This window comes from Miscanthus floridulus, chromosome 5 (genome assembly GCF_019320115.1).
Source record: "Miscanthus floridulus cultivar M001 chromosome 5, ASM1932011v1, whole genome shotgun sequence".
NCBI lineage: Eukaryota > Viridiplantae > Streptophyta > Magnoliopsida > Poales > Poaceae > Miscanthus > Miscanthus floridulus.
The window spans coordinates 114,534,660-114,560,345 of record NC_089584.1 but is presented as its reverse complement, the minus strand read 5'-3'; the positions used below and the strand labels follow the sequence as shown (position 1 = coordinate 114,560,345).

Below are 25,686 nucleotides of genomic sequence, written 5' to 3'. Positions count from 1 at the left end.
TTGTATTGGACTCGTTTCTTAGAAGCAGCAACTGGGCCTGAGCAAGCTGTTTCCTTTTCCTCCACCTGCCATCTGAAACCTTGGTCATTGAAGATGGCTTGTCATCGAGACGGCTTCATTCCTCGAACGCTCACAGCAACATGAAAGGGAACCAGATGCAAAAACACGAATAATTGGAAACACCACCCGAACGAACGATCCTCCTTTTCTTTTGATGGGAAATGAAACAAGTTGGGAGGACATGTAAGTATGAGCATTGAGCTGAGCTTGTCCCCAGGCCCCAGCTGGTCGCTTCCAGCAAAGCAACTTATTCACTGACCTCACACCTAAGCCGCGCTGGCCAAAGAAAGATTCTTCAGAATGGCATCCTGCCCATGAGGGCATGAGGCCACGGCCTACACCACACAGGACCAAAGTACTCCACACTGAAGAACAGAACGCTGTGCCAGAGTCCTCTGCTCCTGCGAGATCCAATCGTGGAACAGCTCGCGACAGGAAGGCAACAGAGCACTGTTACGACCGCGGCGCACGTGGCCCACACGTGAGTCCCCCCGGAAAAGCTGAGCGGTCACTCACATGCCAGCGGGCCCGCCGCCCGGTCGAGCCATGGCGCGGACGTTGGACCTGGACGTCGCACCAACCGGCACCCACCTCCAATCCTACCAATAAGCGTACCCCCACGACAGTGCCCCGCACCGCACATGGGCCCAGCCGCTGCCCTGTCCCACCTCGGTGGCATATAACCTCTCACCGGCCCGAGGGACCAAAAGGTTGTTGGTTTCGCTGATAAGCTATCGCTAATTGTTGGTGGGAGAAAAAAAATACTGTTTATAGGCTAAAAAAATATAGCTTATAAGTTAAACAAGTTCCAGCGAAAACAAACGCAAAGCTAGAGAAACCCACCTGTCAGTGAAGTTAACCTGTGGTGGCGTTCACCCGGCCCAGCGTTTGCCAGCTGCGCGGACAGGCGCGGGCAAGCGGGGGCGAAAACGTTACCCCGGGGCAGCTTGGGACGGGTCACGCTGCCTGCGGGCCCTCGACGGAACGGCGATATTTGCAGGGGGCAGTTCGGGTACTTCGCCGCCGCAGGGTGGGAAATTTGAAAATCACGCAAGGGGAAGAGATCTGGGCCGTGCGTCGCGAGAAGGGCTCGGAACGGGAGGGTGCGGGCCGTCGGATGCTCGCAGCGGCCACCGCTGCCTACGGCTATTTAACCCCGCGCTGCCGACGCCGCACTCGCCCCCGGCCTCCTCCTCCGCCTCCCCGATCTCCCTCGTTCTCTCGCCGCCAGTTGCCTCGCAGTTTGGATATCTCATACCTCGTAAGAATTTCTGAACTACCCTCGTAATCGAGTTTTCAATCTGTGCTGTGGTGCAGCATTGTTTCTGATCTGATGTGGCACCGTAGCTAGGATTTTTGCCGAATTCTGGGTTGTTTTCGCGATGTAACCGGTAATGGGATTGGATCTGCGGGCGATCTGCTCATTTCCCACCTAGGAATGCCCTGGCCCAGCGCTTGTTTATCTCTGTTTTTCTACGAAGATTATTTGATTAGTTTGGTGATTCTGCGTAGTTGAGTGGGATCTCTACCGTTGGATTTGGGGGGAATTTCGTGGTCCTTTTTTGTGACTAATCACTCGATCTAGGAAATGTAACTGTTAGAACTTAGATGTAGAGAGCTTTGTGGGTTTATTATCAGAACTTAGTACAGTTTTGACTACAAATTTCAGGACTGAAACTAGATCTGGAACTGACGTCACTGTTTGAACGGTTGAGCTCAAGAAATTATTTATTATCACGAGGAAATAACGACTAGATCCGCTGTAAATATTGATGCATTTAGTACTTATTAGTAGGGGATTCAGGTGATTGATGTGTATAAGATGGTTTTGAAACCCCAGATCTTGTTAGGGTTCTCTATGTGATCCTAGCACGAGTTTAGTGACATTTCAGATCTGAAACTGCAGTGACAATATGAACTCGCTTTCTGGTTCAGTGGTAAATGGCTAGACATACATGATATAATCAACTTAAGGAGGGTGACATCTAGCAAATGTTTTTTTTCCTTTGGCACGGTATTTTAGGTTGGTGTGCTTGTTGCAGTATCTGAAACTAATTCCTATGCGCTTCCCTTGTTTCTAGGGCGAAGATGAGAGAGATCTTGCACATCCAGGGAGGGCAATGTGGCAATCAGATCGGTGCCAAGTTCTGGGAGGTGGTGTGTGATGAACACGGCATTGACCCTACCGGGCGGTACACTGGCAATTCTGACCTTCAGTTGGAGCGTGTCAATGTCTACTACAATGAGGCCTCCTGCGGCCGCTTTGTGCCCCGTGCTGTTCTCATGGACCTTGAGCCTGGGACAATGGACAGTGTCCGCACTGGACCCTATGGTCAGATCTTCCGCCCTGACAACTTTGTGTTTGGGCAATCTGGTGCTGGTAACAACTGGGCTAAGGGTCATTACACCGAGGGTGCTGAGCTCATTGACTCTGTTATGGATGTTGTGAGGAAGGAAGCTGAGAACTGTGACTGCTTGCAAGGTACTTGAGCTTATTGTTGATAAAGCTGATTGCTTATAGTTGTTAGATTAGATCAGTTTTTGAAGCAATTTAGAGTGAGATGCACATGTCCAAATATCTCCTACTGTTTTTTACCATGCTTGTGATTTTTTTCACTATAATGCGATACATTATATCCATCTGACTGATGCTATCCATGGGAACTAGAACTGCAATATCTTGTTATTATGAAGATGCTATTGCTCTTGAACCTGAGTCATTTAGCTCGTTTTAGTTCTTGTACTGTATTTCTATATCATCTTAAATGGCATTGATACCTTGTTATTGCTGATGTGCTTAGTAATTTCACACTTCATCTAGACATTGATACTTGTGGCTTATTGCTGATGTGCTTAGTAATTTCACATTTCTGTATCTATCTTGTGTGCTGTTGGCATGTTTTGACACATGTTCAGAAACAAAAATTTATATTCTTCAATTTATATGGAAGTGTAGTATTATCTTGCACTTGTTGCTTGAACAATTGACATTCAAAAGTACATAACAAGCTGTTTTGACTGTGATTACTGTCACCTCCGTGTGTAATGTATCTTGGCTGCCATGTGTACTTTATTAAGTTTTTTTTTTCAATCGCCCATGCAACTATACTTGATTACCTTGCTACATTGAACATTAACTCAATCTATTTGTTTGTTCAGGATTCCAAGTATGCCACTCCCTTGGTGGTGGTACTGGATCTGGTATGGGTACGCTGTTGATCTCAAAGATCAGGGAGGAGTACCCTGACCGCATGATGCTGACATTCTCAGTTTTCCCCTCACCGAAAGTATCTGATACCGTGGTTGAGCCATACAATGCTACTCTTTCTGTTCACCAGTTGGTTGAGAATGCTGATGAGTGTATGGTTCTTGACAACGAGGCCCTCTACGACATTTGCTTCAGGACTCTTAAGCTCACCACTCCTAGCTGTAAGCAGCCTCGTTCTTTCTCAGTTTTATCTCTTCAGGTTGCAGATGCTTGTACTGGTGTATTTACTCTGTATGATAACACTCTGTATTTGTTAATTTCTGCAGTTGGGGATTTGAACCATTTGATCTCTGCAACCATGAGTGGAGTCACCTGCTGCCTAAGGTTCCCTGGTCAGCTGAACTCTGACCTCAGGAAGCTGGCAGTGAACCTGATCCCCTTCCCTCGTCTACACTTCTTCATGGTTGGCTTCGCGCCGCTGACGTCCCGTGGCTCCCAGCAGTACCGGGCCCTCACTGTCCCTGAGCTCACACAGCAGATGTGGGACGCCAAGAACATGATGTGCGCTGCTGACCCTCGCCATGGGCGTTACCTCACCGCCTCGGCCATGTTCCGTGGGAAGATGAGCACCAAGGAGGTTGACGAGCAGATGATCAATGTCCAGAACAAGAACTCGTCCTACTTCGTGGAGTGGATCCCCAACAACGTGAAGTCCAGTGTGTGTGACATCCCGCCGACAGGCCTGTCCATGGCGTCTACCTTCATCGGCAACTCGACCTCCATCCAGGAGATGTTCCGGAGGGTGAGCGAGCAGTTCACTGCCATGTTCAGGAGGAAGGCTTTCTTGCACTGGTACACGGGCGAGGGCATGGACGAGATGGAGTTCACCGAAGCCGAGAGCAACATGAATGACCTCGTGTCGGAGTACCAGCAGTACCAGGACGCGACTGCCGATGACGAGGGCGAGTACGAGGATGAGGAGGAGGTGCAAGCCGACGACATGTGAGGAGGCTGTGATCGTGTGAAGCCTGGTGGGTTAAGGGCAGGCAGACCTCGATAAGTTTGGTGTCCCCTTTCGTACTGTTGCTGTGTTACTACTGTTAGCGTACTACCCTCGTGGCCCATTCCGTCGCTGTTGATGCTTGTATTTTCCTTGTGCTATGGAACCTTGCTCTTGTTACGATGCTATACTTATGCTGCCAGTATGCTTGGCGTTTGAGGTTCCTGGTGTGAATTTGAGCCTTGCGTGTCGCTTCTTATTATGCAGCAATATGCCAATATTAATTTCGTGCATTGCCCTCTGACATGGCTCGGAGACCGGCTGCTCCCTGTTGGCGAAGCAACTGACAGCATGTTAATAGCTACTGCTTTATACAGTCAGTTGATGCCAAATGCGGTTTTCCCCAACCGCTATTGGAACCAGAATATGCTGCATGGATGAAAGAGTCAATTGTTATAACTGTAGGATAGCGGGTGAAACATTTTTATTTGAGATAGAGCATATAGATCCGTCCTAGAACATGAACTAGAGAGGGGAGATGATGAGAGAGGGCCATCGAACATCAGTGGGCTTGGTGGAGGAGCTGGTCATAGCGTCGGTGAAGAAGACGTTGTCGAGTTGGGGTCGATGGAGAGGGGCGACGTAGTCCAGTGACGACGGCGTCCAGGCGTCGACGAGTCGAAGAGAATTAGTGTTCTGTCGGTGAGGTACTCTAGCAACCGGTGAACGTCGTACCGTGAGCCGCCAAAACCCATCTCTTTATATAGTAAAGTGCGATGGAGGCCCACCAACCATGTAGGGTTCGACGCCTCCGATCAGGGCACGGGATCAAGGTCCAAATTGACCGTTGGACCAATCTTGGTAGAGAGATCAACCTAACATCAAGTGCTCGCTCTGCCACAGGGTGGAACTGGGAGAATCAGTGTTGACATCAACCTTTAGATTTCTCGATTCTACCGACTTGGCTTCAGAAGCCCTCGAGTTAGTGATTTCATCCCTGGCATCAGTTAGCTACCAGCATAATCTGCTGGCAATCTTTCAAGCACTTTTGTCAGTATATAGAGTGCCGACTATCCACAAGCTACAGCCACCATTCAGAAATAGAGTATCGCTGCAAGCAAATAGAGAAAGCTCCTGTATTAATTGTCTGATAGTCCCCGTTCATATACAATGCCACAACGGCTTGTTTCAACAAGGAATCCTGTGATAAAATCTAGAACAGAACAATGAATCCAAGTATTAAACACTTCACGCTCATTATGTACAGAGCATCCATCCATCTTTTGACTCGATGCCAGGGTATCATGGCTGCGGAGCTTGTGCTTCAAGCAGAATGTTCGAGGCCAAATTGACATCGTAGTTGGTCAATGCAAGTGCCTGAATTGCTGCACTGCGATCAAAGCCCATAGACACCAGTGCAGCAATAGAAGATTCCGTGGGATCTTGGGTAGCTGTGCGTGCATCCTGAATAAGGATCAGAAGCAAAGCTCAGTGACAAAAAATTAGTATCGGAAGAGAAGCAGAAAAATCTCCTGTGTTCAAACTTTATGGTTGAGTCGAACATGATGAACAACGGACATCAGGCATATCCACATATGTATACTATCATATCAAGTTAAAAAGCACTAAAAATGAGATCAATTAAAGATTAAGATTAATATCTTTAGCTACAGTGCTCACATTCTAGTATTCTACCGATCAAACTTAATTCTAATTATTCATTTTCAAAATCGAAGTATGACAAACATAGTATGGTATGCATATTCGAGAATTTCCCCGAAAATTGTTAATCATGTGGTGCTCAAGTGTTGAAGTATTGGCAGGCCTCCTGATTTGGTACCTAGAGTGTACTATCTCCTCCAAAAAAAATATTGATATAAGGGGTTTATTACAAGGGCCTTGGTAATGGATGAGGTTACCAGGAACATACAAGGGAATATCCCTGGGTGTATGTTGTTCGCTGATGATGTAGTGTTAGTGGACGAAAGCCAGACGGGAGTAAATAGGAAACTAGAGTTATGGCGGCAGACCCCTGAGTCTAAAGGTTTTAGATTGAGCAGAACTAAAACCGAATACATGAGATGCGACTTTGGTGGAGTTGTACAGGAGGAGGGACATGTGAGTTTGGAAGGTCAAGTAGTGCCTAAAGATACCTTTCGGTATCTGGGATCGATACTACAGAGGGATGGAGATATTGATGCGGACGTTAGCCATAGAATCAAAGTAGGGTGGATCAAGTGGCGATAAGCTTCTGGCATTCTCTGTGACAAGAGGGTAGCACAAAAGCTAAATGGCAAGTTCTATAAAACAACGATTAGACCGGCTATGTTGTATGGAGCAGAATATTGGCCTACAAAGACTTACATGTTCAACAACTGAGTGTTGCAGAAATGCGTATGTTACGATGGATTTGCGGTCATACAAGAATGGACCGAGTTCGGAACGATGATATACGTGATCGCTTAGAGGTAGCACCAATTGAAGAAAAAGCTTGTCCAACATCGGCTGAGGTGGTTTGGCCATGTCCAAAGAAGACCTCCAGAGGCACCAGTGCATTGTGGAGTTCTAAGCCAAGCTAATAATATGAGGAGAGGTAGAGAAAGACCGAAATTGACATGGGGGAAGGTAATAAAAAGAGATTTGAAAGCTTGGGATATACCTAGAGATCTATATTTGAATAGAAGTACTTGGAAAGCAGCTATTGAAGTGCCTGAACCGTGACTTGAGGCTCTTGGTGGGTTTCAACTCTAGCCTACCCCAACTTGCTTGGGATTGAAAGACTGTTGTTGTTGTTGTTGTTGAAAGGGTTATTACAACAGTACTTGCCTCAATTTGATCTGTCTGATGAGAAGGGATGCTTCCATCATTTTCTGTGGTTGGTAACCCTTGATATGGATTGTTCGAAAAGGGCCATGAAAAATGCGAGAAGAGCGACGTTGCAAACTCTGGGAACTATTAGAGAAAATGTAGTCACATTTTGAATGCACGGCTACGACTCATCACGTTTCTCGAACGGGCTAGAAAGTGTTACCTTCAACGTGTTAAGAATATCCAATAGGATCACATGACCGTAATATCTGGTTGATTGATATCTCCTGAAGATTGGTTGTGCGCTTAGGCTTGGATTGCTGGTGAAGGCAAGTATCATGGCTTCGGTTAGATAGGATAGGTACCTCCTGATTGATGTAATCTTGTGATGTAATCTAGAGTTACCAAAGTAGTTAGCTTCTTCTTGTTGTACAAGTTGTACTGCCACGCCAGAGGCTCTTCCTGGCTATATTAACACGAAGTCGTGAGTCTGAGAGGGCATCACATTCCAACCATTTTCACATGGTAATCAGAGCTAGGTTAATCCACAATATTCTCGATGGCTTCCTCTTCCGCGCTTCAACAATCGTTCTCTCTGATCGGTTGTCCCGTCACCGAGAAGCTGGGCAAAGGGAATTTTCCCCTATGGAGCGCCCAGGTGCTGTCTGCTCTTCGCGGTTCGCAGATAGCGCACTATCTCGAGCCCGACATTGTGGTGCCGGCGAAGCAGATCCCCAAGGCGGCCGACAAGCCGACTGAGCTCATCCCCAACCCTGAGTATGAAACTTGGATTGCGAAGGACCAGCACATCGTTAACTATCTGCTCTCCAATATATCCAAGGAGATCTAGGTGCAAGTCTCCAATTGCGCCACAACGGTCGAGATCTGGAAAGTGATCTCAGAGATGACGGCTTCCCAGTCTCGGGGCCGTATCATCAACACGCGCATGGCGTTGGCCACAGCGCAGAAGGGCTCGTCTACAATCGCCGACTACTTCAACAAGATGAAATCTCTTGCTGACGACATGGCGGCCGCCGACAAACGTCTTTAAGATGAAGAGATCATCTCCTATGTACTAGTCGGACTTGACATGGATTTTAATCCGATTGTCTCGGTTGTCGCGGCGCGCACGGAGTCGCTATCTTTGGGCGAGCTCTACACCTAGCTAGTGAGTTGGGAACAGCGGATGGATCTCCTGCACGGTGGATCCGGTTCATCTGCTAACACGGCTACACGTGGAGGCCGTGGCGGTTTCAACCGCGACGGTGGTGGCCGAGGACGCGAGCGCAGCCGCAACCGTGGCAACAACAACAACAGCGGGCGCCCCCGGCAGAACTACAACGGCGATAAACCCATCTGCCAGCTCTGCGGCAAGGAGGGCCACACCGGACTCCGCTGCTTCAAGCGTTTTGACGCTTCCTTCACCGGCCCACCAGAGCAATCCCCATCTGCCTCCTCTGCGTCATATGGGATCGACGCCAACTGGTACACCGACACTGGTGCTACCGACGACCACATCACGGGAGAGCTGGAGAAGCTCACCGTGAGGGACAAGTACCATGGAAACTACAAGGTTCATGCTGCTAATGGCGCAGGTATGAGAATCAATCAAATTGGTCGAAGTTTTGTTCGTACCCCAAATTAAAATCTCGTCCTAAACAATGTTCTTTATGTTCCTGAAGCTAACAAAAGCCTTGCATCTGTTCATCGTCTTACATCCGATAACCATGCTTTTATTGAATATCATCCCAACTATTTTTTGATTAAGGACCAAGCAACGAAAAAAACCATACTTAGAGGGGAATGTGAAGGCGGCCTCTACCCGTTGAAGTTTAGGCCGTCATCGAATAAAGGGGCGTTTGGTGCTGTCAAGTCTCCTTTGTTCAGGTGGCATAGTCGTCTCGGCCACCCTTCTTTTGCAGTCATTCAGCAAGTCCTTAGCAAAAATAGTATTCCCTTTGTTGCCGATTTGAATAAAGAAACTGTTTGCGATGCTTGCCAAAAGGGCAAAAGTCATCAGCCACCCTATCCTAGATCCACGAGTATCTCATTGAGTCCCTTAGAACTTGTGTTTTCTGATGTATGGGGTCCTGCGCCCACTTCTATTGACAAAAATAGTTATTACGTTAGCTTCATTGATGATTTCAGCAAGTTTACATGGATTTATTTGCTTCGTCATAAATCTGAAGTTTTTCAAAAATTTCATGAATTCCAAGCTATGGTTGAACGCCAATTTGATAGAAAAATTCTCGCTATGCAAACTGACTGAGGAGGGGAATATCAAAAGCTGAATGACTTCTTTCAGCGCATTGGCATCTTGCATCATGTCTCATGCCCTTATGCACATCAATAAAATGGCTCCGCTGAACGTAAACATTGTCATATTGTTGAAGTAGGTCTCTCGCTTTTAGCCCATGCTTCTATGCCCTTAAAATTTTGGGATGAAGCTTTCATCACCGCCACCTATCTTATTAATCGCCTCCCTAGTAAAATTATCAATAACCAAACTCCTCTTGAACGCCTATTTCATCAAACACCAGACTACTCTCTTCGTACTTTTGGCTGTGCATGCTGGCCAAATCTACGGCCTTATAATGCTCGCAAGTTGCAATTTCGCTCCAAACGTTGTGTCTTCATAGGATACAGTAACATACACAAGGGATTCAAGTGTCTGGATGTCAATGAAGGGCGTGTCTATATTTCCCGAGACGTGGTCTTCGATGAACACGTCTTCCCCTTCGCCGAACTCCACCCAAACGTCGGTGCTCGATTACGATCTGAAATTCTCCTCCTTCCTCCAACTTTAACAAATCCTTCACATGATTTTGGGGACGACAATTGTTCAGATCATTTTGATAATGATTCCCTGCATACTAACCCTATGTCTAAGCATGCAGCACATGAAAAAAATTCGGCGTCAAACGAACTAAATCTGGCTGGAAACGAGCGTCATTTCATGCTCCCCGAGCAATTTCCCGTTTTGGCAGGAACAGGCGGCGATCCCCAGGCTGATTAACATGCACCTTCCACTGCGGAGCCGACAGGATCGGTCTTGGATCCAGCGGCGTCAGCTCCTGCGCTCGTGACGAATGCGTCTGCTCCATCGGCATCCTCTCCGCGTGCGCCACCTGTCTCGAACTCGCCTCGCCTGGCTCCGCGGACGGGGGGACAGGATATTTCGACCGGTGGTGGAGAATCTCCCTTGGGTCCGCCTCTCGCCGGATCTTCTGCACCAGCCACAGATCAACCCACCGGATCTTCTACGCCAGCCACAGATCAACACACCGGATCTTCTACCTCGCCTGCAGCACCGGCTCTCCAGCGACCCACCACACGTCTACAACAAGGTATACGCAAACCAAAATTTACACTGATGGAACTATTCGATATGGTCAGTTAGCAGCCACCACTGAAGGTCCTATTGATTTGCAACATGCCTTAGTCGATAATAATTAGAAGCGTGCCATGGCTGTTGAATTTGATGCATTGATCAGGAATAAAACTTGGCATCTAGTTCCACCTCAAAAAGGTAAAAATGTGATAGATTGCAAGTGGATCTATAAAATCAAAAGAAGATCAGATGGGAAAATTGACAGATATAAGGCACGCCTAGTAGCAAAGGGGTTCAAACAACGATATGGCATTGATTATGAGGATACTTTTAGTCCTGTTGTGAAAGCAGCCACAATTCATCTTGTGCTCTCTCTAGCTATGTCTAAGGATTGGTGTTTGAGGCAACTCGATGTTCAGAACGCTTTCTTGCATGGTTTCCTTGAAGAAGAGGTATACATGAAACAACCGTCAGGTTATGAAGATAAGACCAAACCACATCACTTATGCAAACTTGACAAATCCTTGTATGGTTTAAAACAAGCACCACGGGCCTGGTATTCTAGGTTGTGTGGTAAACTTCCGAGTCTAGGCTTTATTCCCTCCAAAGCTGACACATCATTATTCTTTTATCGGAAAAAAAATCATGTCATCTTTATGCTTGTATATGTTGATGATATAATTATGACCAGTTCATCACAGGAAGCAGTGGATGCTCTTCTCCGAGATTTAGAAAAGGACTTTGCAATCAAAGATCTTGGGAACCTTCACTATTTTCTTGGCATACAGGTTCAAAGAAAGAAAGGTGAATTGCTTATGCTTCTGATATCCTCAAGAGAGTTAATATGCAGCTGTGTAAACCCGTCAAAACACCCCTTAATACCACCGAAAAGCTTTCAGTCACTAGTGGCACTCGGTTAGGAATGGAGGACTCAACCAGATACAGGAGCATTGTTGGAGCTCTCCAGTATCTCACCCTCACACGACCAGATCTGTCTTTTTCGGTCAACAAAGTTTGTCAATTGCTTCACTCGCCGACGACCGTTCATAGGGAAGCCGTGAAGAGAATATTGAGATATGTACAAGGAACAATCGGCCTAGGGTTAAAAATTAGAAAATCTAACTCTATGCTTGTAAGTGCTTTTTCAGATGCTGATTGGGCCGGTTGCCCTGATGACAGACGATCTACAGGCGGCTTTGCTGTATTCCTAGGTTGCAACCTAGTGTCATGGTGCGCAAGAAAACAGCATACGGTTTCAAGATCAAGTACAGAAGCTGAATACAAGTCTTTGGCCAACGCTACTGCAGAGGTAATGTGGGTACAAAAATTACTTGATGAGTTAGGTATTCCACATTCTTTGGCAGCATGTTTATGGTGTGATAATCTTGGCGCAAAGTACCTATCGGCTAACCCTGTATTTCATGCACGCACCAAGCATATAGAGATCGATTTTCATTTTGTACGCGAACAAGTTGCCGCAAAGCGCCTGGACATCAAATTCATCAGCACTACGGATCAGATCGCCGATGGCTTCACTAAGCCTCTTCCAGAGAAGCAAATGGTCATGTTCAGAGACAATCTCAACCTCGCTGATAAGTTGTGATTGAGGGGGGATGTTAAGAATATCCAATAGGATCACATGACCGTAATATCTTGTTGATTGATGGTTGATTGATATCTCCTGAAGATTGGTTGTGCGCTCAGGCTTGGATTGCGGGTGAAGGCAAGTATCACGGCTTCGGTTAGATGGGATAGGTATCTCCTGATTGATGTAATCTTGTGATGTAATCTAGAGTTACCAAAGTAGTTAGCTTCTTCTTGTTGTACAAGTTGTACCGCCACGCCAGGGGCTCTTCCTGGCTATATTAACACGAAGCCGTGAGCTTGAGAGGGCATCACGTTCCAACCATTTTCACACAACCTACGGATGCCAAATGTATTCAGGCGATACAGAAGCCCAGCCAGTATGCCAGAAAGTCCAGGTACAACAGAACGTCTTCCAGATGAGAAAAGAAGCTGATGACAGAGATCAAATATGTAAAGCTGTGACAGAGGGAGATTTGAAAAAAAAGGAAGGCAAGTTATCTTAGAACTGAACCTGGAGTCCTGCCAAATATACAAATGACTTATCACTTAAGCTCAGTCCAAATATGCGGAACTTCATTGACACAGGAATGTCAAAGAAGAATGGCACATAAGATGCAAAGATGAGGCCATATGGTCCTGACGTCAATGGATTTAGAGAAGGATCTGCAATTCTGACATTAACTTGTCAGACAAGAACCATATACACTAACTTGTTGCTTTGTGAAACAAGTAAATAAAAAAAGAATAAGCACAATTAACACCGGTATTTTTCCTAACTATCTTGTTCTCCTACAGCCTGTTAGCTGCAGCTTAAAGCTGCAGCAGGTATTCACCGGCTGTAATTGTACTTTCGCCTAAAAAGGTTGCAGCTGCTGCAGCGAGCAGGCCCTTATTTTAAATAGTTGTTCCAGAGAATGTGGTTCTGATGAATTTTGTTTTTGAACGAATGGTTTAGTTGGCCTAGAATATGCATAAGCATTTTAAGTGGTGGGACTAAGGATGTTACTGTAATTTTTTTTTTAATTTCATGTTACTGTAATTCTATAGATGCACCTTCTATTTTGGGGTCCTGGAGTTGACACCTTAAGGATACAGTTTGAAATCAATATGATAAGCTGATACAAAGCAATATATCATACAAAAAACAAACCAAATGAATTGCAAAAATAGTTTAAGCAGGATTTAAAAGAAAGTATGCACTGACAAGTACTGACAAAAGGCATACCTTTCATGTAACCCAAAGCAAGGATCTGAAGCAGTACAGACACCATAGTCGAGAAGATGATGAAGACCTATATTTCAAATACTTACATCAGCATAGGCAAATGTTGCTATAATAACTGCATGTCAAACACCTTGAGCACAAAACTACTTACAGCATACTTGTTAGAACCTATTTGTCATTCGAACACCCTAAAGTAGTATAGCAGGGCCGCTCCAAAGATCAGCTCGGGGGTTGACGAGAAAGCAACCAATGAGGTGATCAGCCTCCAGATACTCAGCTTTTCATAAACACTCTGCATAGAAAAAGGATGACGAACCCAATTAGCTGCCTATTATACTACTACGGCAGTCAGATTTCCCTGTAATCATCTACCCAATTGCAGCTCAAACAAGGAGAAGGGCATGGAAATTTCAGCTACGGCTGCATTTTCAGAAATAAAAAAGTAGCGGACACTTATATACAACAAACAAGGAGTTTACGTGTAATTCCAAGGTACAAATACCGCAATAAACCAAACAAGTGTCACCCTCAGTGAAAATGTTCTCTAGAACAGTTAGGATCTCATTACACATGCATTGGGGAGGACAAACACTCTGCATAGACAAAGGATGATGGACCCAATTAGCGGCCTGTTATAGCATGGCAGTCAGATTTCCCTGTAATCATCAACCCAATTGCAGCTCAAACAAGGACAAGGGCATGGAAAATTTAGCTACGACTGCATTTTCAGAAATAAAAAGTAGCGGACACTTATATACAACGAACGAGGAGTTTATATGTAATTCCAAGCTACTAATTCCGCAATAAAGCAAACAAGTGTCACCCTCAGTGAAAATGTCCTCTAAAACAGTTAGGATCACAGTAGTCAGTACACATGCATTGGGGAGGGCAAGGGCGCCTTGCCTGGTAGGACAGGCCGAGGTCGAGGGAGCGGCCGCGGAAGCCGAAGGGGATGGAGAAGAGAGCTGCGGCGACGACCACGGCCCTCGACGCCGGCGCATTGTCTGCGCAGAACCAGGTCGAATCGCGCTAAGATCGATGACGTAACAGAGGAGCAGAGATAAGGGAAGTCGAAGAGGATTTTTTTTAAAGAAAAAATAGGAGAAGGGAGGTTCGAGAGGTGAGGTGGCGTACGGAATCCAGGGAGCCCGCCGTTCATCGCCGGTCCCGGCGCGGCGGAGGAGGCGAGCAGCTCCACGCCTGAGCTGGCCCGGTCTGGTCGGTGGAAGCGTGCGAGCCACAGCCCCCAGTTGTCAGGGGGCAGAAACTTTTCTCGAAGCACAGAAGAGATCCCTAGCCCGAGTCTGACTCGTGAGTTGTGAGTTGTGACAGTGATAGAGACGAATGTGCTTGACACAACGGCGAAGGGCAAATGTTTATCTTGCACTGTGGCGTTGTTTTCTTTATAAGACTCATGTATTAGAATATTATTATGAGAGTAATTTTACAATGGTTGAAAAAAATCATGAGTCATTCATTCGACGAGATCGGATGGTGTAAACATAGGAGGTACCAACATAAAAGTACCTAGAGATATGTGGGACAGGAACAAAATTAGGTGGGACAATACTAAAATATGTGGATCCAGATTTATTGTTTATTTTTTTGTTATTTTTTCGGTTATGGACAAATGGTAATTTTAGCACCTTCGCTGAAGAGTAAAGATGGTAATTTGTTTCGCTTATGAGGAGCTGGGCCGCCTGGTGCTTGGCGGCGGCCGCGGGCACGATGAAGAGGAGGAGGCGTGGTTCGGGCCGGCGGAGTCCAAGACGGAGGAGGACGACGCGTACAGGGAGCCAACAACGTTCTACATCCTCTGCTTCTCCCCCGGGTCTGACCTGTCGGCGCTGTTCGTCGGCGCCGGGCGAGGGGGCAAGGAGCGGGGGTTAGTGAGCGAGCCCGCCGCGGCCGTGTTGGCCCGCGTGGACCGAGCAGGGTCGTGTGACATGTCCGCCGCGAGCGACCTGTGCAGCAGGCTCCCGTGCCGGCGAGGCTCGACTCCATGGCCTGCGCGCAGCTCACCAGCAGCGTGCGCATGTCCACCTGCTGCTGGAGAAGTCAAGAAGAGGCACGACAGCTTCTTGCATGGCGACGTGGACAAGGCAATTGATCATTATACCGAAGCTGTGCCCACCTGAGCAGGAGGAGTGAGCGGCTGGTGCTGCACAGCAGCTGCAAGCAGTGCCGGCTCGCGCGGCGCGAGGCCGACGCGGCGGTGAGCGACGCGACACGCGGGCTCGTCCTGGCGTGGCCGGAGAACGTTCATGCCAGGAGCCTGTGGCGCCGCGTGCAGGCATACGACATGAAGGGTACCGGGAGAGCCTCCTGGACTGTGTGGACTTCACTGGAGCATGGCTCGACGGCCGGAAACATTCCTCGGCGCGCGGCGCGCGGCGCGAACCCGAAGCTGCCGTACTGCGTCGCTCGGATGATCAGCAAGCAGACTCGGTTACGAAACTACCCTCAATATTACAAATTATATTTAATAAATAATGTTTTTCAATTGGTTAGCTAAAAAATAGAAAAAATGAAAATACCTCGTGGTACCATGATACTTTTCCAATCATTGTAAAACATCTCTTATTAAGGATAGAGTACAGAATCTTGAGAAGTGCATCCAAACAGGCTGGTTACTTATTTTGTAGAAGTAACAATCTGCTGAAAATGTAAGGTGGGTCACAAAATCGTCCTTGTCTCCTAGATCTTTGGAACTTGGCTAGTTTGTAGGATCGTGTATAGGTTGCGACATCCTCTATGAGTTTGGATAAGTGGAGAGAATTAGATGAATATATGTGCTTATTTTGCTACTTGGCTGTTTTAGTTTATCCAATGAAAATTAAGTAGAATCGTAAGTTAAGTTTTAGCAGTCTAAGCCTGTTCGCTTGCTCGTAAATGATCGTAAATTTCCAGCCGGGAACAGTGTTTTTCTCTCACACCAAACCAGCCAGCAGTAAATAATCCACGATACGATACGGCCTCCCGAACAGGCTGCTAATTCATTCATTTTTATTCCCCACTTGAGTCAGTCTAGCAAGTTCCTTTCAAATAAAGACTATACACTGTAGAGGCGTGAAAAGCAATTGTCAAATGATTTTGTGGTGGCTTGCCATGGAGATTCTATGCTTGCACTTGACGTGAGCAGAAGGGCATTGAGGGATGGTGGCGTGGTGGAGAATAAGGCTAGGGACAACAAAGTCAATTCCAATGACAATTCCACATTGGCAATTTGAGATGTCACTCCACATCGGTAAATGTCGTAAAAAATAGTTAACCTTCTCTCTCAACTAGCAAATATGTAAGATTTTTTTTTAAATGGCAATCTTCTACATTTGTCTTCTTTGTCTCTTCGATATGTGTGTATCCAACCTGTATCTCCGGTCCCTTCTCTTCCTCTCTCTCTTCTTCTCTCATCCTCCTCTCTTTCTCCCTTCCTTCCTCTGAGCGGTTAGAGCCCACATTTAAAGAGAAAGCCATGGATTTATGGTTTTGGATTCAGGATTTCATATTTTGGGAGTCCAGCTAACTTAGAGGGGACAAACAATGGTGATAATGGGAGATGGGTGACATTGTGTCCAAAAACGAGAGTTGGGGGGATAATCGGTAGGAAGTGTTGGCCATGGACAACAACAATTGCTTTAGTTAGTGAGGGACACATCAGTAAGATGGTGGCATTCCGGATAGGGCAAGGTAGAGGTAGGAGTTGGTCAAAAGATTATTTAATGGAAGTTATTTTTTGACTTGCCTTTTTACGTGTTGTGTGTAGGAGCATTAACATAAGTGCAGATGATCGTGTGTTTGTTGGATTCAGAGACAAACATTAAGGATAAAATTCCTTTGTACTCTAGTCCATGTCACCGATCCACCTGTTACCCATATACACATCGAGGCATGTTTGGTTGGTGGCTACAAAAAAAAACTGCCTAGATTAGACATGCATCCCATGCGTCCGTTTTTGGGCGCTCGGGGCAAAGGATCTGTTGGCCTCCAACCAAAAGGGCTCGGGTCTCGACTGTAGCGAAGACCCAACCAGGAATTGTGGTGTCTTGGAGTGCAATGTCACACCTTCAGCCATGGCAATACATGAGACTACCCATAGTATTATCAGTGTCGAAAACAAATCTCACTACGCCACCTCATACCTATGCTAGGAATCATATATGGTCACAATGGCTCCATCGATGCTTTATTACCGTACATGGGACCCGAATCCTCAGCCATTTCCTTGCTTCTCGGTTCCTTCGTGAGAGGACTGTGATGGGCTGCCTGAAATATAGGGTGTGATTGGTAGACCGGCTCCGGCCGAAGGCGTTTGGTTTCTTGGAGAGACCTTGGGGCCTGGCTGGATGCATGCAAGATTCCTTCTGTGACCAGGCTGAGGAGAAACGTGGGAGAGCTTCATTTTCGCCGCGCCAGGCTCGCGCAGGAAAACCGATGCTTCAATACTCTCTCCTGTTTTAGTAGCGGAAAAAATAACGCTGTGGGCAGTCTAAGTCTACAGGAGGTTGGGTGTAATTTGCCACACCCATCAGTCCTCCACTTTAGGCATGTCATTTTCATCCGGTTCCTCTCAAACACGTCAATTTTCACTTTGTAATCGGTCCGATTTCCATGTGCGAGTAAAATCGCCTATTCATTGAACATACTGTCGTCAGGATCGAGTTAGGCACAGCTCTGCCCAACCCATTCGCACGCAAAGACTGAAGACTTGGCAAATCCGCTCACTTGCTGAACATTTTAGGGACCTGATCAGATCACATTGATCCAAGGAGAAGATTCAGCACGCGCACGCTATCTACGCAGCTGACATCGCAGCGGACACTCCATTGAGGTCATTGGCTATCACAAAGGAAATAGCAGCATCGGACAAAACTTAAAGTTGGACGGATTGCGATGCATTCCCAAAATTATGATGCATATAAACCAGGACACCGCGGCAACTTTAAGTCATATCGAAAACTGGATAGATCTGTACATCATTCGTAGCAGCCTGTTCTTCTTCTAATAAACTTGGACAGAGCAATCTTCTGCGCCATGAATCCCTAGCAAAAAAGGATCCTTCAGACCCGAGAAGGGTTTCAGAGTTATTCCAGACAAGTGCTGAAAGCTCTCCAAAACTGTACATGGGGAATTTGGAATGAAGACTGCGGACCGACTGCAAATATGATCTTCAGTTGAGGACATCAACGGGCCAGAATCGTCGCCATGTCGATATCTCGTCTTTGGTCTGCAGCTTCCTGATGCCACCGTAGAAGCCGTCCGTCTCGCCCCCCTTCTCCCTGTGATCCTTCCTGCTCACAGTGGTCTGCCTCCATCGGGAGCTAGGGGCGTAGTGCTGGAACTCCAGGACAACCATGTCTGTAACAGATGGTAAACTAAACTGAGAAAACCTATGCAGATGCTGAAAAATACCACAGTACCACTACTTGTGAGGCATGCAGAGTATTTCACTGACGAAAAACTGTTTGGTAAGTTCAGAGACTTCTACGTGAAAATGCAATACTCCATGATATTGAATCGACAGAGAAAATGGCCCTAGACACTGGGAAGAAATAAAATGAACAAATTATGGCCCAGGATGTCAAGGCACGAGATCCACGTGAGAAATAAGTTGTCAAAATCGTATACTCCAAATTAAATCGAAGGACTAAGGGTGCGTTTAGATCCAAAAAATTTTGGATTTTGGCTCACTGTAGCATTTCGTTTGTATTTGGTAATTAGTGTCTAATTATGGACTAATTAGGTTCAAAAGTTTCGTCTCGCGATTTCTCGACCAACTGTGTAATTAGTTTTTTTTTCGTCTACATTTAGTACTGCATGCATGTGCCGCAAGATTCGATGTGACAGTTACTATGCAAAATTTTTTGGCAACTGAACAGGGCCTAAGGTAATATCATAATCATAAGATTGTAAACATGAAAATTGTCATAGACTTGACTGGTTCAAACCTATCAATTAAGATTTTAAAGATATAAAACCGTATAGCAAAATCTAGATTTTAACAACTAGTCCTATGCGATAGAATATGGAAGAAATGAAGAATACCGCTGCCAAAGTGTATCTGGCAAGTCGTCCTTTGGGTGACAAAACAACGAATATTAATCCTCGAGAAGAGGAAAGGTGACAAGAACATTCATTGCCCCCTTTATGTCCAAGATTATTTGTTTTCCATTTTTTTTACTGCTCTATCCGTTCAAAAAGAATGTAATTCTCGTTTTTGAGAAGTCATTTTTTTTTAAATTTAACAAAATTTATAAAAACTACTAGCATTTATGATAACGAATTAGTATCATTAAATTAACATGAAATATGTTTTCATAGTATATTTATATGGATTCATAAATATTAATAATATTTTCTATAATTTAAGTCTAATTAATAAATTTTGGCTGAATTTAAATTTATAATTATATCCTTTTTTTAAGAAAAGGAGCAGAGTCTGAGGGCAGTCTATGCAGAAGAATACTTCTAGGGCCATGTTTAGATTGCAAAAAAATTCAAACCGATGAATAGTAGCACTTTCGTTTTATTTGGTAAATATTGTCCAATCGTGGACCAACTAAGCTTAAAAGATTCATCTCGTGATTTCGAACTAAACTGTGCAATTAGTTATTTTTTTTACCTACATTTAATGCTCCATGCAAGCGGCTAAAAATTGATGTGATGGAGAGAGAGTGAAAAAACTTGGAATTTGAAGGTGATCTAAACCAGGCCTAGCTTGCACTCCTTTGTACGGTAACTGTAACTACTAGTACTTTCCTCTTTTCTACTAATAGTAATGTTTATCCTGTCCGCACGTGCTATGGCCGCCATATCCAAAGATGAAAAAGAGAGCGCCCCGGGAGAGAGAATCTTTACCTTCTTTGTGGCAGCGACACATATGCTCGTTCCCATTGCACGACTCCTGGTGACCCACGACGCCATACCACCAGCCTGTTGTAGTGCATCACAAAGGCATCGTACGTGAACCAAACCAACCGAGATACTAGTAGAAAAATGAACTGTGCAGCGGCACCTTAATTCTGCCAAGCATTGCAATTTGTAGATGATCTGATTCGAGCAATATAGGAGCATACCATAAGGGAAGTCCTTGTTCTTGCGCCACTGGATCTCGAAATGGTCGCCCGGGCGCAGCTCCTCCAGGCAGTCCGACGCATGCAGGTCCGGCGCCGGCGTGCTCACCGGCGGCGCGCGGACCCTGTTCCACTGCACGCCGTCCTCCTCCTTACCCGGCTTCCAGCCGAGGGGTGGGTACCTGTCAAGGAGACCAATCGCGCATCGAGCATCGTCACCAATTTAACCCACTCGCAATCACAGCAAAACAGCAGCCCAAAATATCTCATTCATTCCATTATCAGCAGACATTTCACGGTCAGTGGTTTAAATGCACATGCTAATGTTGCACACCCTATAATTCTCAGCACATCCTTTTTACTCATGTGAGCTCGACGGCTATACAGATTAATGGATGCCGTCAATTTCAGTCGGCCTCGTATGAGGATCACAACAGTAAACTGCTACCGACAAAAGGAGATTAAAAACATAAGCTGGGGGGTTACCTCGCGGTGAAGGTGTCAGTTCGCCGGTGGTAGCGGAGGTGCGCGTCGTAGCACGAGAGCACGAACCCGACATGCCCGTCCTGCTAAAAGAGCAAGCACATTCTCCCAGTATTATTAACCAAACAATTCGACTGTGTGCTTAACCTAATGTTAATTACAGTTAGTGGTGGTGGATTGGTACTACCTCGCGGTTGTACACCTGCGCGGGGAACCAGAACTCGCCGCACTCGAGCGCCCGGTACCACGCGGCCACCGTGTCCGCAGGCGGCGCGGCGGGGGCGGGGGTGGGCTCGGCGGCGACGGCGGCTGGCGAGGGGGTGTGATCCCCCTTGAGGAGCCAGCGGCAGCCGATCCAGGAGGTGGAGAAGGGCCACGCGCAGGCCAGCGAGTCGACCCAGCTCCTGCGGCGGGTCGGCCGCGGCGCGCCCGCTCGAGCGGCCCTCCCGCCCAGCTCCGCCTCCCACTGCTTGCGCGCCGCGGCGCCGAGCACGTGGCCCCACTTGAGCCGCAGGTGGCGCTCCCACAGCGCGTCCGCGGAGCACCGGTCCCTGAGCACGGCGCACACGCACGCCATCGCGGCGAGCGACGCGGGCGAGAGCTCCTCCAGGACGCGGTCCAGCGCGAGCTCCGGCAGGTCGAGCAGCGGGAACCCCGCCGCGGCGGCGGGCGTCTCCGCCGGCGGCGCCACCAATGCGGCCGCCGCGGACTTCGGCTTGGACGAAGCGGACGACATCCTCGCGCCCCGCTCCCGGTCCCGCTCCTTGCTCCCCGAGGCGGTGGCGTGGCGCAGTAGCTCCGTCGCCAGCAGCAGCGCGAGGAGGGCGAGCTCGCGCGCGAGCTTGCAGCAGGCCTTGGTGGCGGGTGCGACGAGCAGCAGCGTGAAGGCCGGGAGGGTGGATATAAGCAGCAGCGGAAGCATCTCTCTCTCAGGATCAGCGATCAGGGGGGAGGGGGAAAATAGTTAGCGCGCTGCCGTACCAATCAGCAAAGGCGGCAGGGCTCCCCGGCCCTGGCGGTGGTGGTGGTGGACTGGTGGTGCGGTGCGCGCGACGACAGCGCCACCCAAACGCGCCCGCGCACGACGCGGACACGGGCAGAGGGGCTGGACGTACTGGAGAGGAGAGGATAGCGCGCGCGCGGGTCCGCCCGGCCCCGGAAAGCGGAGGCAGCAGCGCGGACGGCAGCCTTGCAGCGGAATGATTCCTGCTCGGCTGCTCCCTCCTCCTCGGCTCCTCGCCGTGCCGCGCTGGTGTAGTGCGAGATGCTGCTGCTGCCCTCGCTCGCTTCGTCTTTTGAGGCGCCAGGCCCAGGCAGACCCACCCAAAAGGCACGCACTTTGGAAGCACAAGCGCCCTACTCCTACAGTCCTAAACGCCCAGGTGCCGTGCGCACAAGAAAGTACTCGCAGGGCGCTCGCTGGACTTGATGGATGCGCATGTGTGTCACTGGTCAGTGCCATTGCGGGGAGGAGCTCCGATCCGGGTTTGCCCCATGCCTACGTGCCGGCGGCATGTCCGATCAGACCCTGCCTTTTTGTTTACTCTCACGATTCGGTTGGTGCGGTGTAGATTTGCCTTTGGTGGACGGGAAATGGGATGGATGCTAAGGTAAGCGCTGGTGGTGGGTTAACGTAAACCACCAGCACCAAAAAGGCATACACCGGAGATAGTAGCTTTCCCAGGCAGGAGTCACCGAGGACCGGGAGGAAGAAGGCGTTGCCTCAGGCCTCAGCTTTTGTAGGGTTGGCGGGACGGTGGTTGGCTGCCAACTCCCACGAATAAGATCTCTTGTCCACGTTCCGGCCCTCATTTCTCCCTGCTCTCCGATCAAACTCTCATTTCAGACTTTTTATTTTCTCTCACCTATATTTTATATATAACTTATAACTACGAAGTCTATTATTTTATATCTAAACCATGTTAGTATTATTGAAATGGATATTTGTTAATGACAATTTTGTATGGCTAAATATTAGAGGAATTATTTTTTCAAATAATTTACAACTATATTTTTTTATTTGTCAGTCTTAGAACGGCTATATATTTGAACTGATACTCTTTCGACGGCTATAAATCAAATGGCCACTCTTTCAATGGCTATAAATCAAATAGTCGCTCTTCCAACAGATATAAATCAAGCGGTCGCTCTATCTGCAACGGTTATATTTTTCCGTCTATATATATATATGTATGGCCATTCCCTTTCCTGAACCAATTCCGACATTGCGCTACTTCTTGTCCACTGAAAATGAGTCATCTCTCCCGACTAGATTCATCTTTTTCATCCGATGATGGTGATGATGCTCTTGAGGAAACCCTTAATGCGTTACACCAAGCACTTCTTCAGCTATTAAATAAATCCAAAAAAGGCCTAATTGACACCTGCAACACATCAAGGGGCAAGATGCAGCGGATCGTTCTTCACCTATTAAACAAATCCAAATCCAGGGGCAAGCTGCAGCTGGCCGCGCAGCAAGGGCGACCTACAGCCGGCCACGTACCAAGGGGCCAGCAGCACGTGCGAACTCCGGGAGGCCGGCAAACAGGGAGCGAGCAGACGGCGGCTCCGGCAGGCTACGCAGCAAGTCGCGAGCTCTAGCAAGTCGCGAAGCATGGGCGAGCAGGAGGCAGATTTGGCAGGCGCAACAACAGGGGCGAGATCCGCAGGCCTTGGCACAAGTGCACAGCGGCAACAGAAGGGATCTACGCAGGCACGTGAGCAGCGGCGGCCATGGGCGATGCTAAAACGAGTAGAGGTGGATGGGGACGTACCGTCTCGGAGAACTTGGGGAGGGGGGGGGGGGGGGGGTTGACAGCCGTTGGTCCGTCGGCTCTCCGACGGATGAGGCTCCGGATCGGAGTCCCTCAGTTGTGGGGGACGAGGAGAGAGAAATGAGGCGTCCTCATCCTTCAAGGATCCTATAGGAGGCCGGTTGAAGAGTTGTTTTTGCGTTTTGGACCCTTAAAATGAGATGAGGGCAGGGATAGGATATTGGTCGAAGTTGCCCTTAAGTGGTGGGTGTGTGAACAACGAAGATAATATGCTCGCCCGCTAACCCCCAACACCACCATCGCACTAGCACCAAATTACTAGCGTACGTGACCAACCCCCTTTTTTTACTCGCGTGCAAGCCAAAAAAAGCCCCCAAAATTTGCTTTCAACGCGACAATGTTTGTTTGTCCTGCACCTTTCACGCTTAAAATATTGAAATCTTTCGTGCTCGTCGCATACAAGAAACCGGCGGGGATTGGTGAGGATAGCTAAGCAGCCAAACAGCAGAGGCAGCCGGGACTGTTGTGTCCAAAAGGCCGGTGTGGAGAAAACGAGGTGGCGAGAGCACGCCCGGAGTTCTCCTGCCTTGGTTGCTCAGACAGACAGAGAGATGAGCCCAACCGCAACCGCAACCACTTCGGCGACAACAGAAGTGGCACGGCCCTTGGACACTGCTGCGGTCAAAACTCAAAAGGAAGTAGCTATTGCCACTCACCTACTATCAGCCTGTTCGTTTAGCCGTGGCTTATCGTAAACGATCGTAAATTTTTAGTCGGAACAATATTTTTCTCTCACACAAACTAGCCAGTAGTACTTCTTCACGAACCAACAACGATATGAACCAGCCAACCGAACAAGCTGTATATCTCGGTGCCATGCCGAATTGCCGACGAGTCGATGTGCAGCATAGCAACAGCATGATCCAGTTCGAGTGCTCTCCTCAGCGGCGGATCTAGAATTTTATCGCAGGGTATGCCGTACAAAAAAAATTCTTATATAATTCGATAATACTATTTATGAAATCTGTAAACAATTGCAAATCCGCAAAATAATTATACATACATCTACTAAACAATATGACAAGTCTTAAATTCAAAGATTAAATCAGAAATCAGAAACTATTTCACAAATTGTGATGACATAAATAGTTCAAACACTATAAAGATATAGTTATAAATTATAGGCATAAAAGAGAGTAAAATACTTACAATGCTAGTTATTTGACTTTTTTAGGTGATTTACAATTATTTGAAGCGGTAGTAGTAGCCGTCGCTGCCTTCTTGGCTGCGTGTTTCTGGAAAAGAGATAATATCTCCGTTTCTTTTCTTGAACAATTCTAAAAAAATAATGTAACTAATTATGTATGTTTAGAGATAATAAATTATAAAATAATTAAATTTAGTAAACTTGTGCAAGTCGTCTGTTGAATTCTCGAAGTCTTTGCGAGTCTGTGTACTTTACAAATTACAAGTACAGCGGTGGCAACAGTAGTCCAGGTAGCTGCTGAATGCTTTCACGGCCACAAGCCCAGAACGCCGGCAGCAGCAGTTGGCCAGCCGGCCAGAACTGTAGAGCGTAGGCACCGCTGTCCGCGCTGGCTTCTTTTCCAGGAACGAAATGGGCAGAATCATAGCCAGGACGAGATCGCCAGATCACGCCTCGCGAGTTCGTGAGGCAGACCATAAACGAAGCGAGAGCGGCGCGGCGGTGGTTGTTGAGGATTGGGATCGTGACTTCGCAACGCACCCAGCGGACTTAGCGGGAGGCAGGCAAAGCATCATGTGTTTTTTTCTTTTTCTTTTTACATTATATACACAAATGTATTACTCGTGTTGGCTGGACCGCAGAATATGTCGGTGCATACCCGACATATCCTGTAGATCCGCCACTGTGAAAGGTCCTAATGGCTAGAGGGGGTGAATAGCCTATTAAAAATTTCTACAACAACACTTAACAAACCGGTTAAACAATTATAGGGCGAAGCAAATGTTGCGCTAGCCTACTAAAATAGCAAGCCACCTACCATAATTCTAGTTTATATAGTTTCTATCCACACAATAGCTATAACAATATACTAAGTTATTGTGCTCTCAAAAGCTAACTAAAGAGCCACACTAACCAAACTAACAAGCTCTCACA

The 25,686-nt window shown here is 47.3% G+C and overlaps 3 protein-coding genes and 1 non-coding gene across 6 annotated transcripts; 2 read left to right on the top strand and 2 right to left on the bottom strand.

Annotated features, from left to right (window-relative positions):
• The first annotated feature begins 1,177 nt into the window (after window positions 1-1,177).
• On the top strand, window positions 1,178-4,491 carry LOC136450520 (tubulin beta-6 chain-like). Its single transcript, XM_066450996.1, is given in 6 exon segments — window positions 1,178-1,208; window positions 1,211-1,306; window positions 1,309-1,321; window positions 2,142-2,542; window positions 3,220-3,489; window positions 3,595-4,491. Coding segments are annotated over 6 exon segments (1,491 nt in total). The 3' UTR covers window positions 4,275-4,491.
• Window positions 4,492-5,281: 790 nt separating this feature from the next.
• On the bottom strand, window positions 5,282-14,488 carry LOC136453137 (rhomboid-like protein 20). Its single transcript, XM_066453712.1, has 5 exons — window positions 14,354-14,488; window positions 14,123-14,223; window positions 13,371-13,511; window positions 13,220-13,286; window positions 5,282-5,732 (listed from the first exon to the last, which is right to left on the bottom strand). The coding sequence occupies exons 1-3, from the start codon at window positions 14,376-14,378 to the stop codon at window positions 13,395-13,397; spliced, it is 243 nt and encodes an 80-aa protein (XP_066309809.1). The 5' UTR covers window positions 14,379-14,488; the 3' UTR covers window positions 5,282-5,732; window positions 13,220-13,286; window positions 13,371-13,394.
• On the top strand, window positions 8,119-8,255 carry LOC136455755 (small nucleolar RNA Z247). The gene has a single exon (XR_010759227.1). It is a non-coding gene; the product is annotated as a small nucleolar RNA Z247 (small nucleolar RNA).
• Window positions 14,489-17,557: 3,069 nt separating the features above from the next.
• On the bottom strand, window positions 17,558-23,039 carry LOC136450519 (F-box protein At2g26850-like). 3 transcript variants are annotated; one of them, XM_066450993.1, is made up of 6 exons: window positions 20,960-23,039; window positions 20,776-20,858; window positions 20,293-20,471; window positions 20,075-20,149; window positions 18,340-18,574; window positions 17,558-18,258 (listed from the first exon to the last, which is right to left on the bottom strand). In XM_066450993.1, the coding sequence occupies exons 1-5, from the start codon at window positions 21,692-21,694 to the stop codon at window positions 18,387-18,389; spliced, it is 1,260 nt and encodes a 419-aa protein (XP_066307090.1). In that variant the 5' UTR covers window positions 21,695-23,039; the 3' UTR covers window positions 17,558-18,258; window positions 18,340-18,386. The 3 variants fall into 3 exon arrangements, with proteins under 3 accessions (XP_066307090.1, XP_066307089.1, XP_066307091.1); XM_066450992.1 differs by having other exon boundaries at window positions 17,560-18,574; window positions 20,960-22,655; XM_066450994.1 differs by having other exon boundaries at window positions 17,560-18,574; window positions 20,776-20,855; window positions 20,960-22,654.
• Between the last annotated feature and the right edge of the window lie 2,647 nt (window positions 23,040-25,686).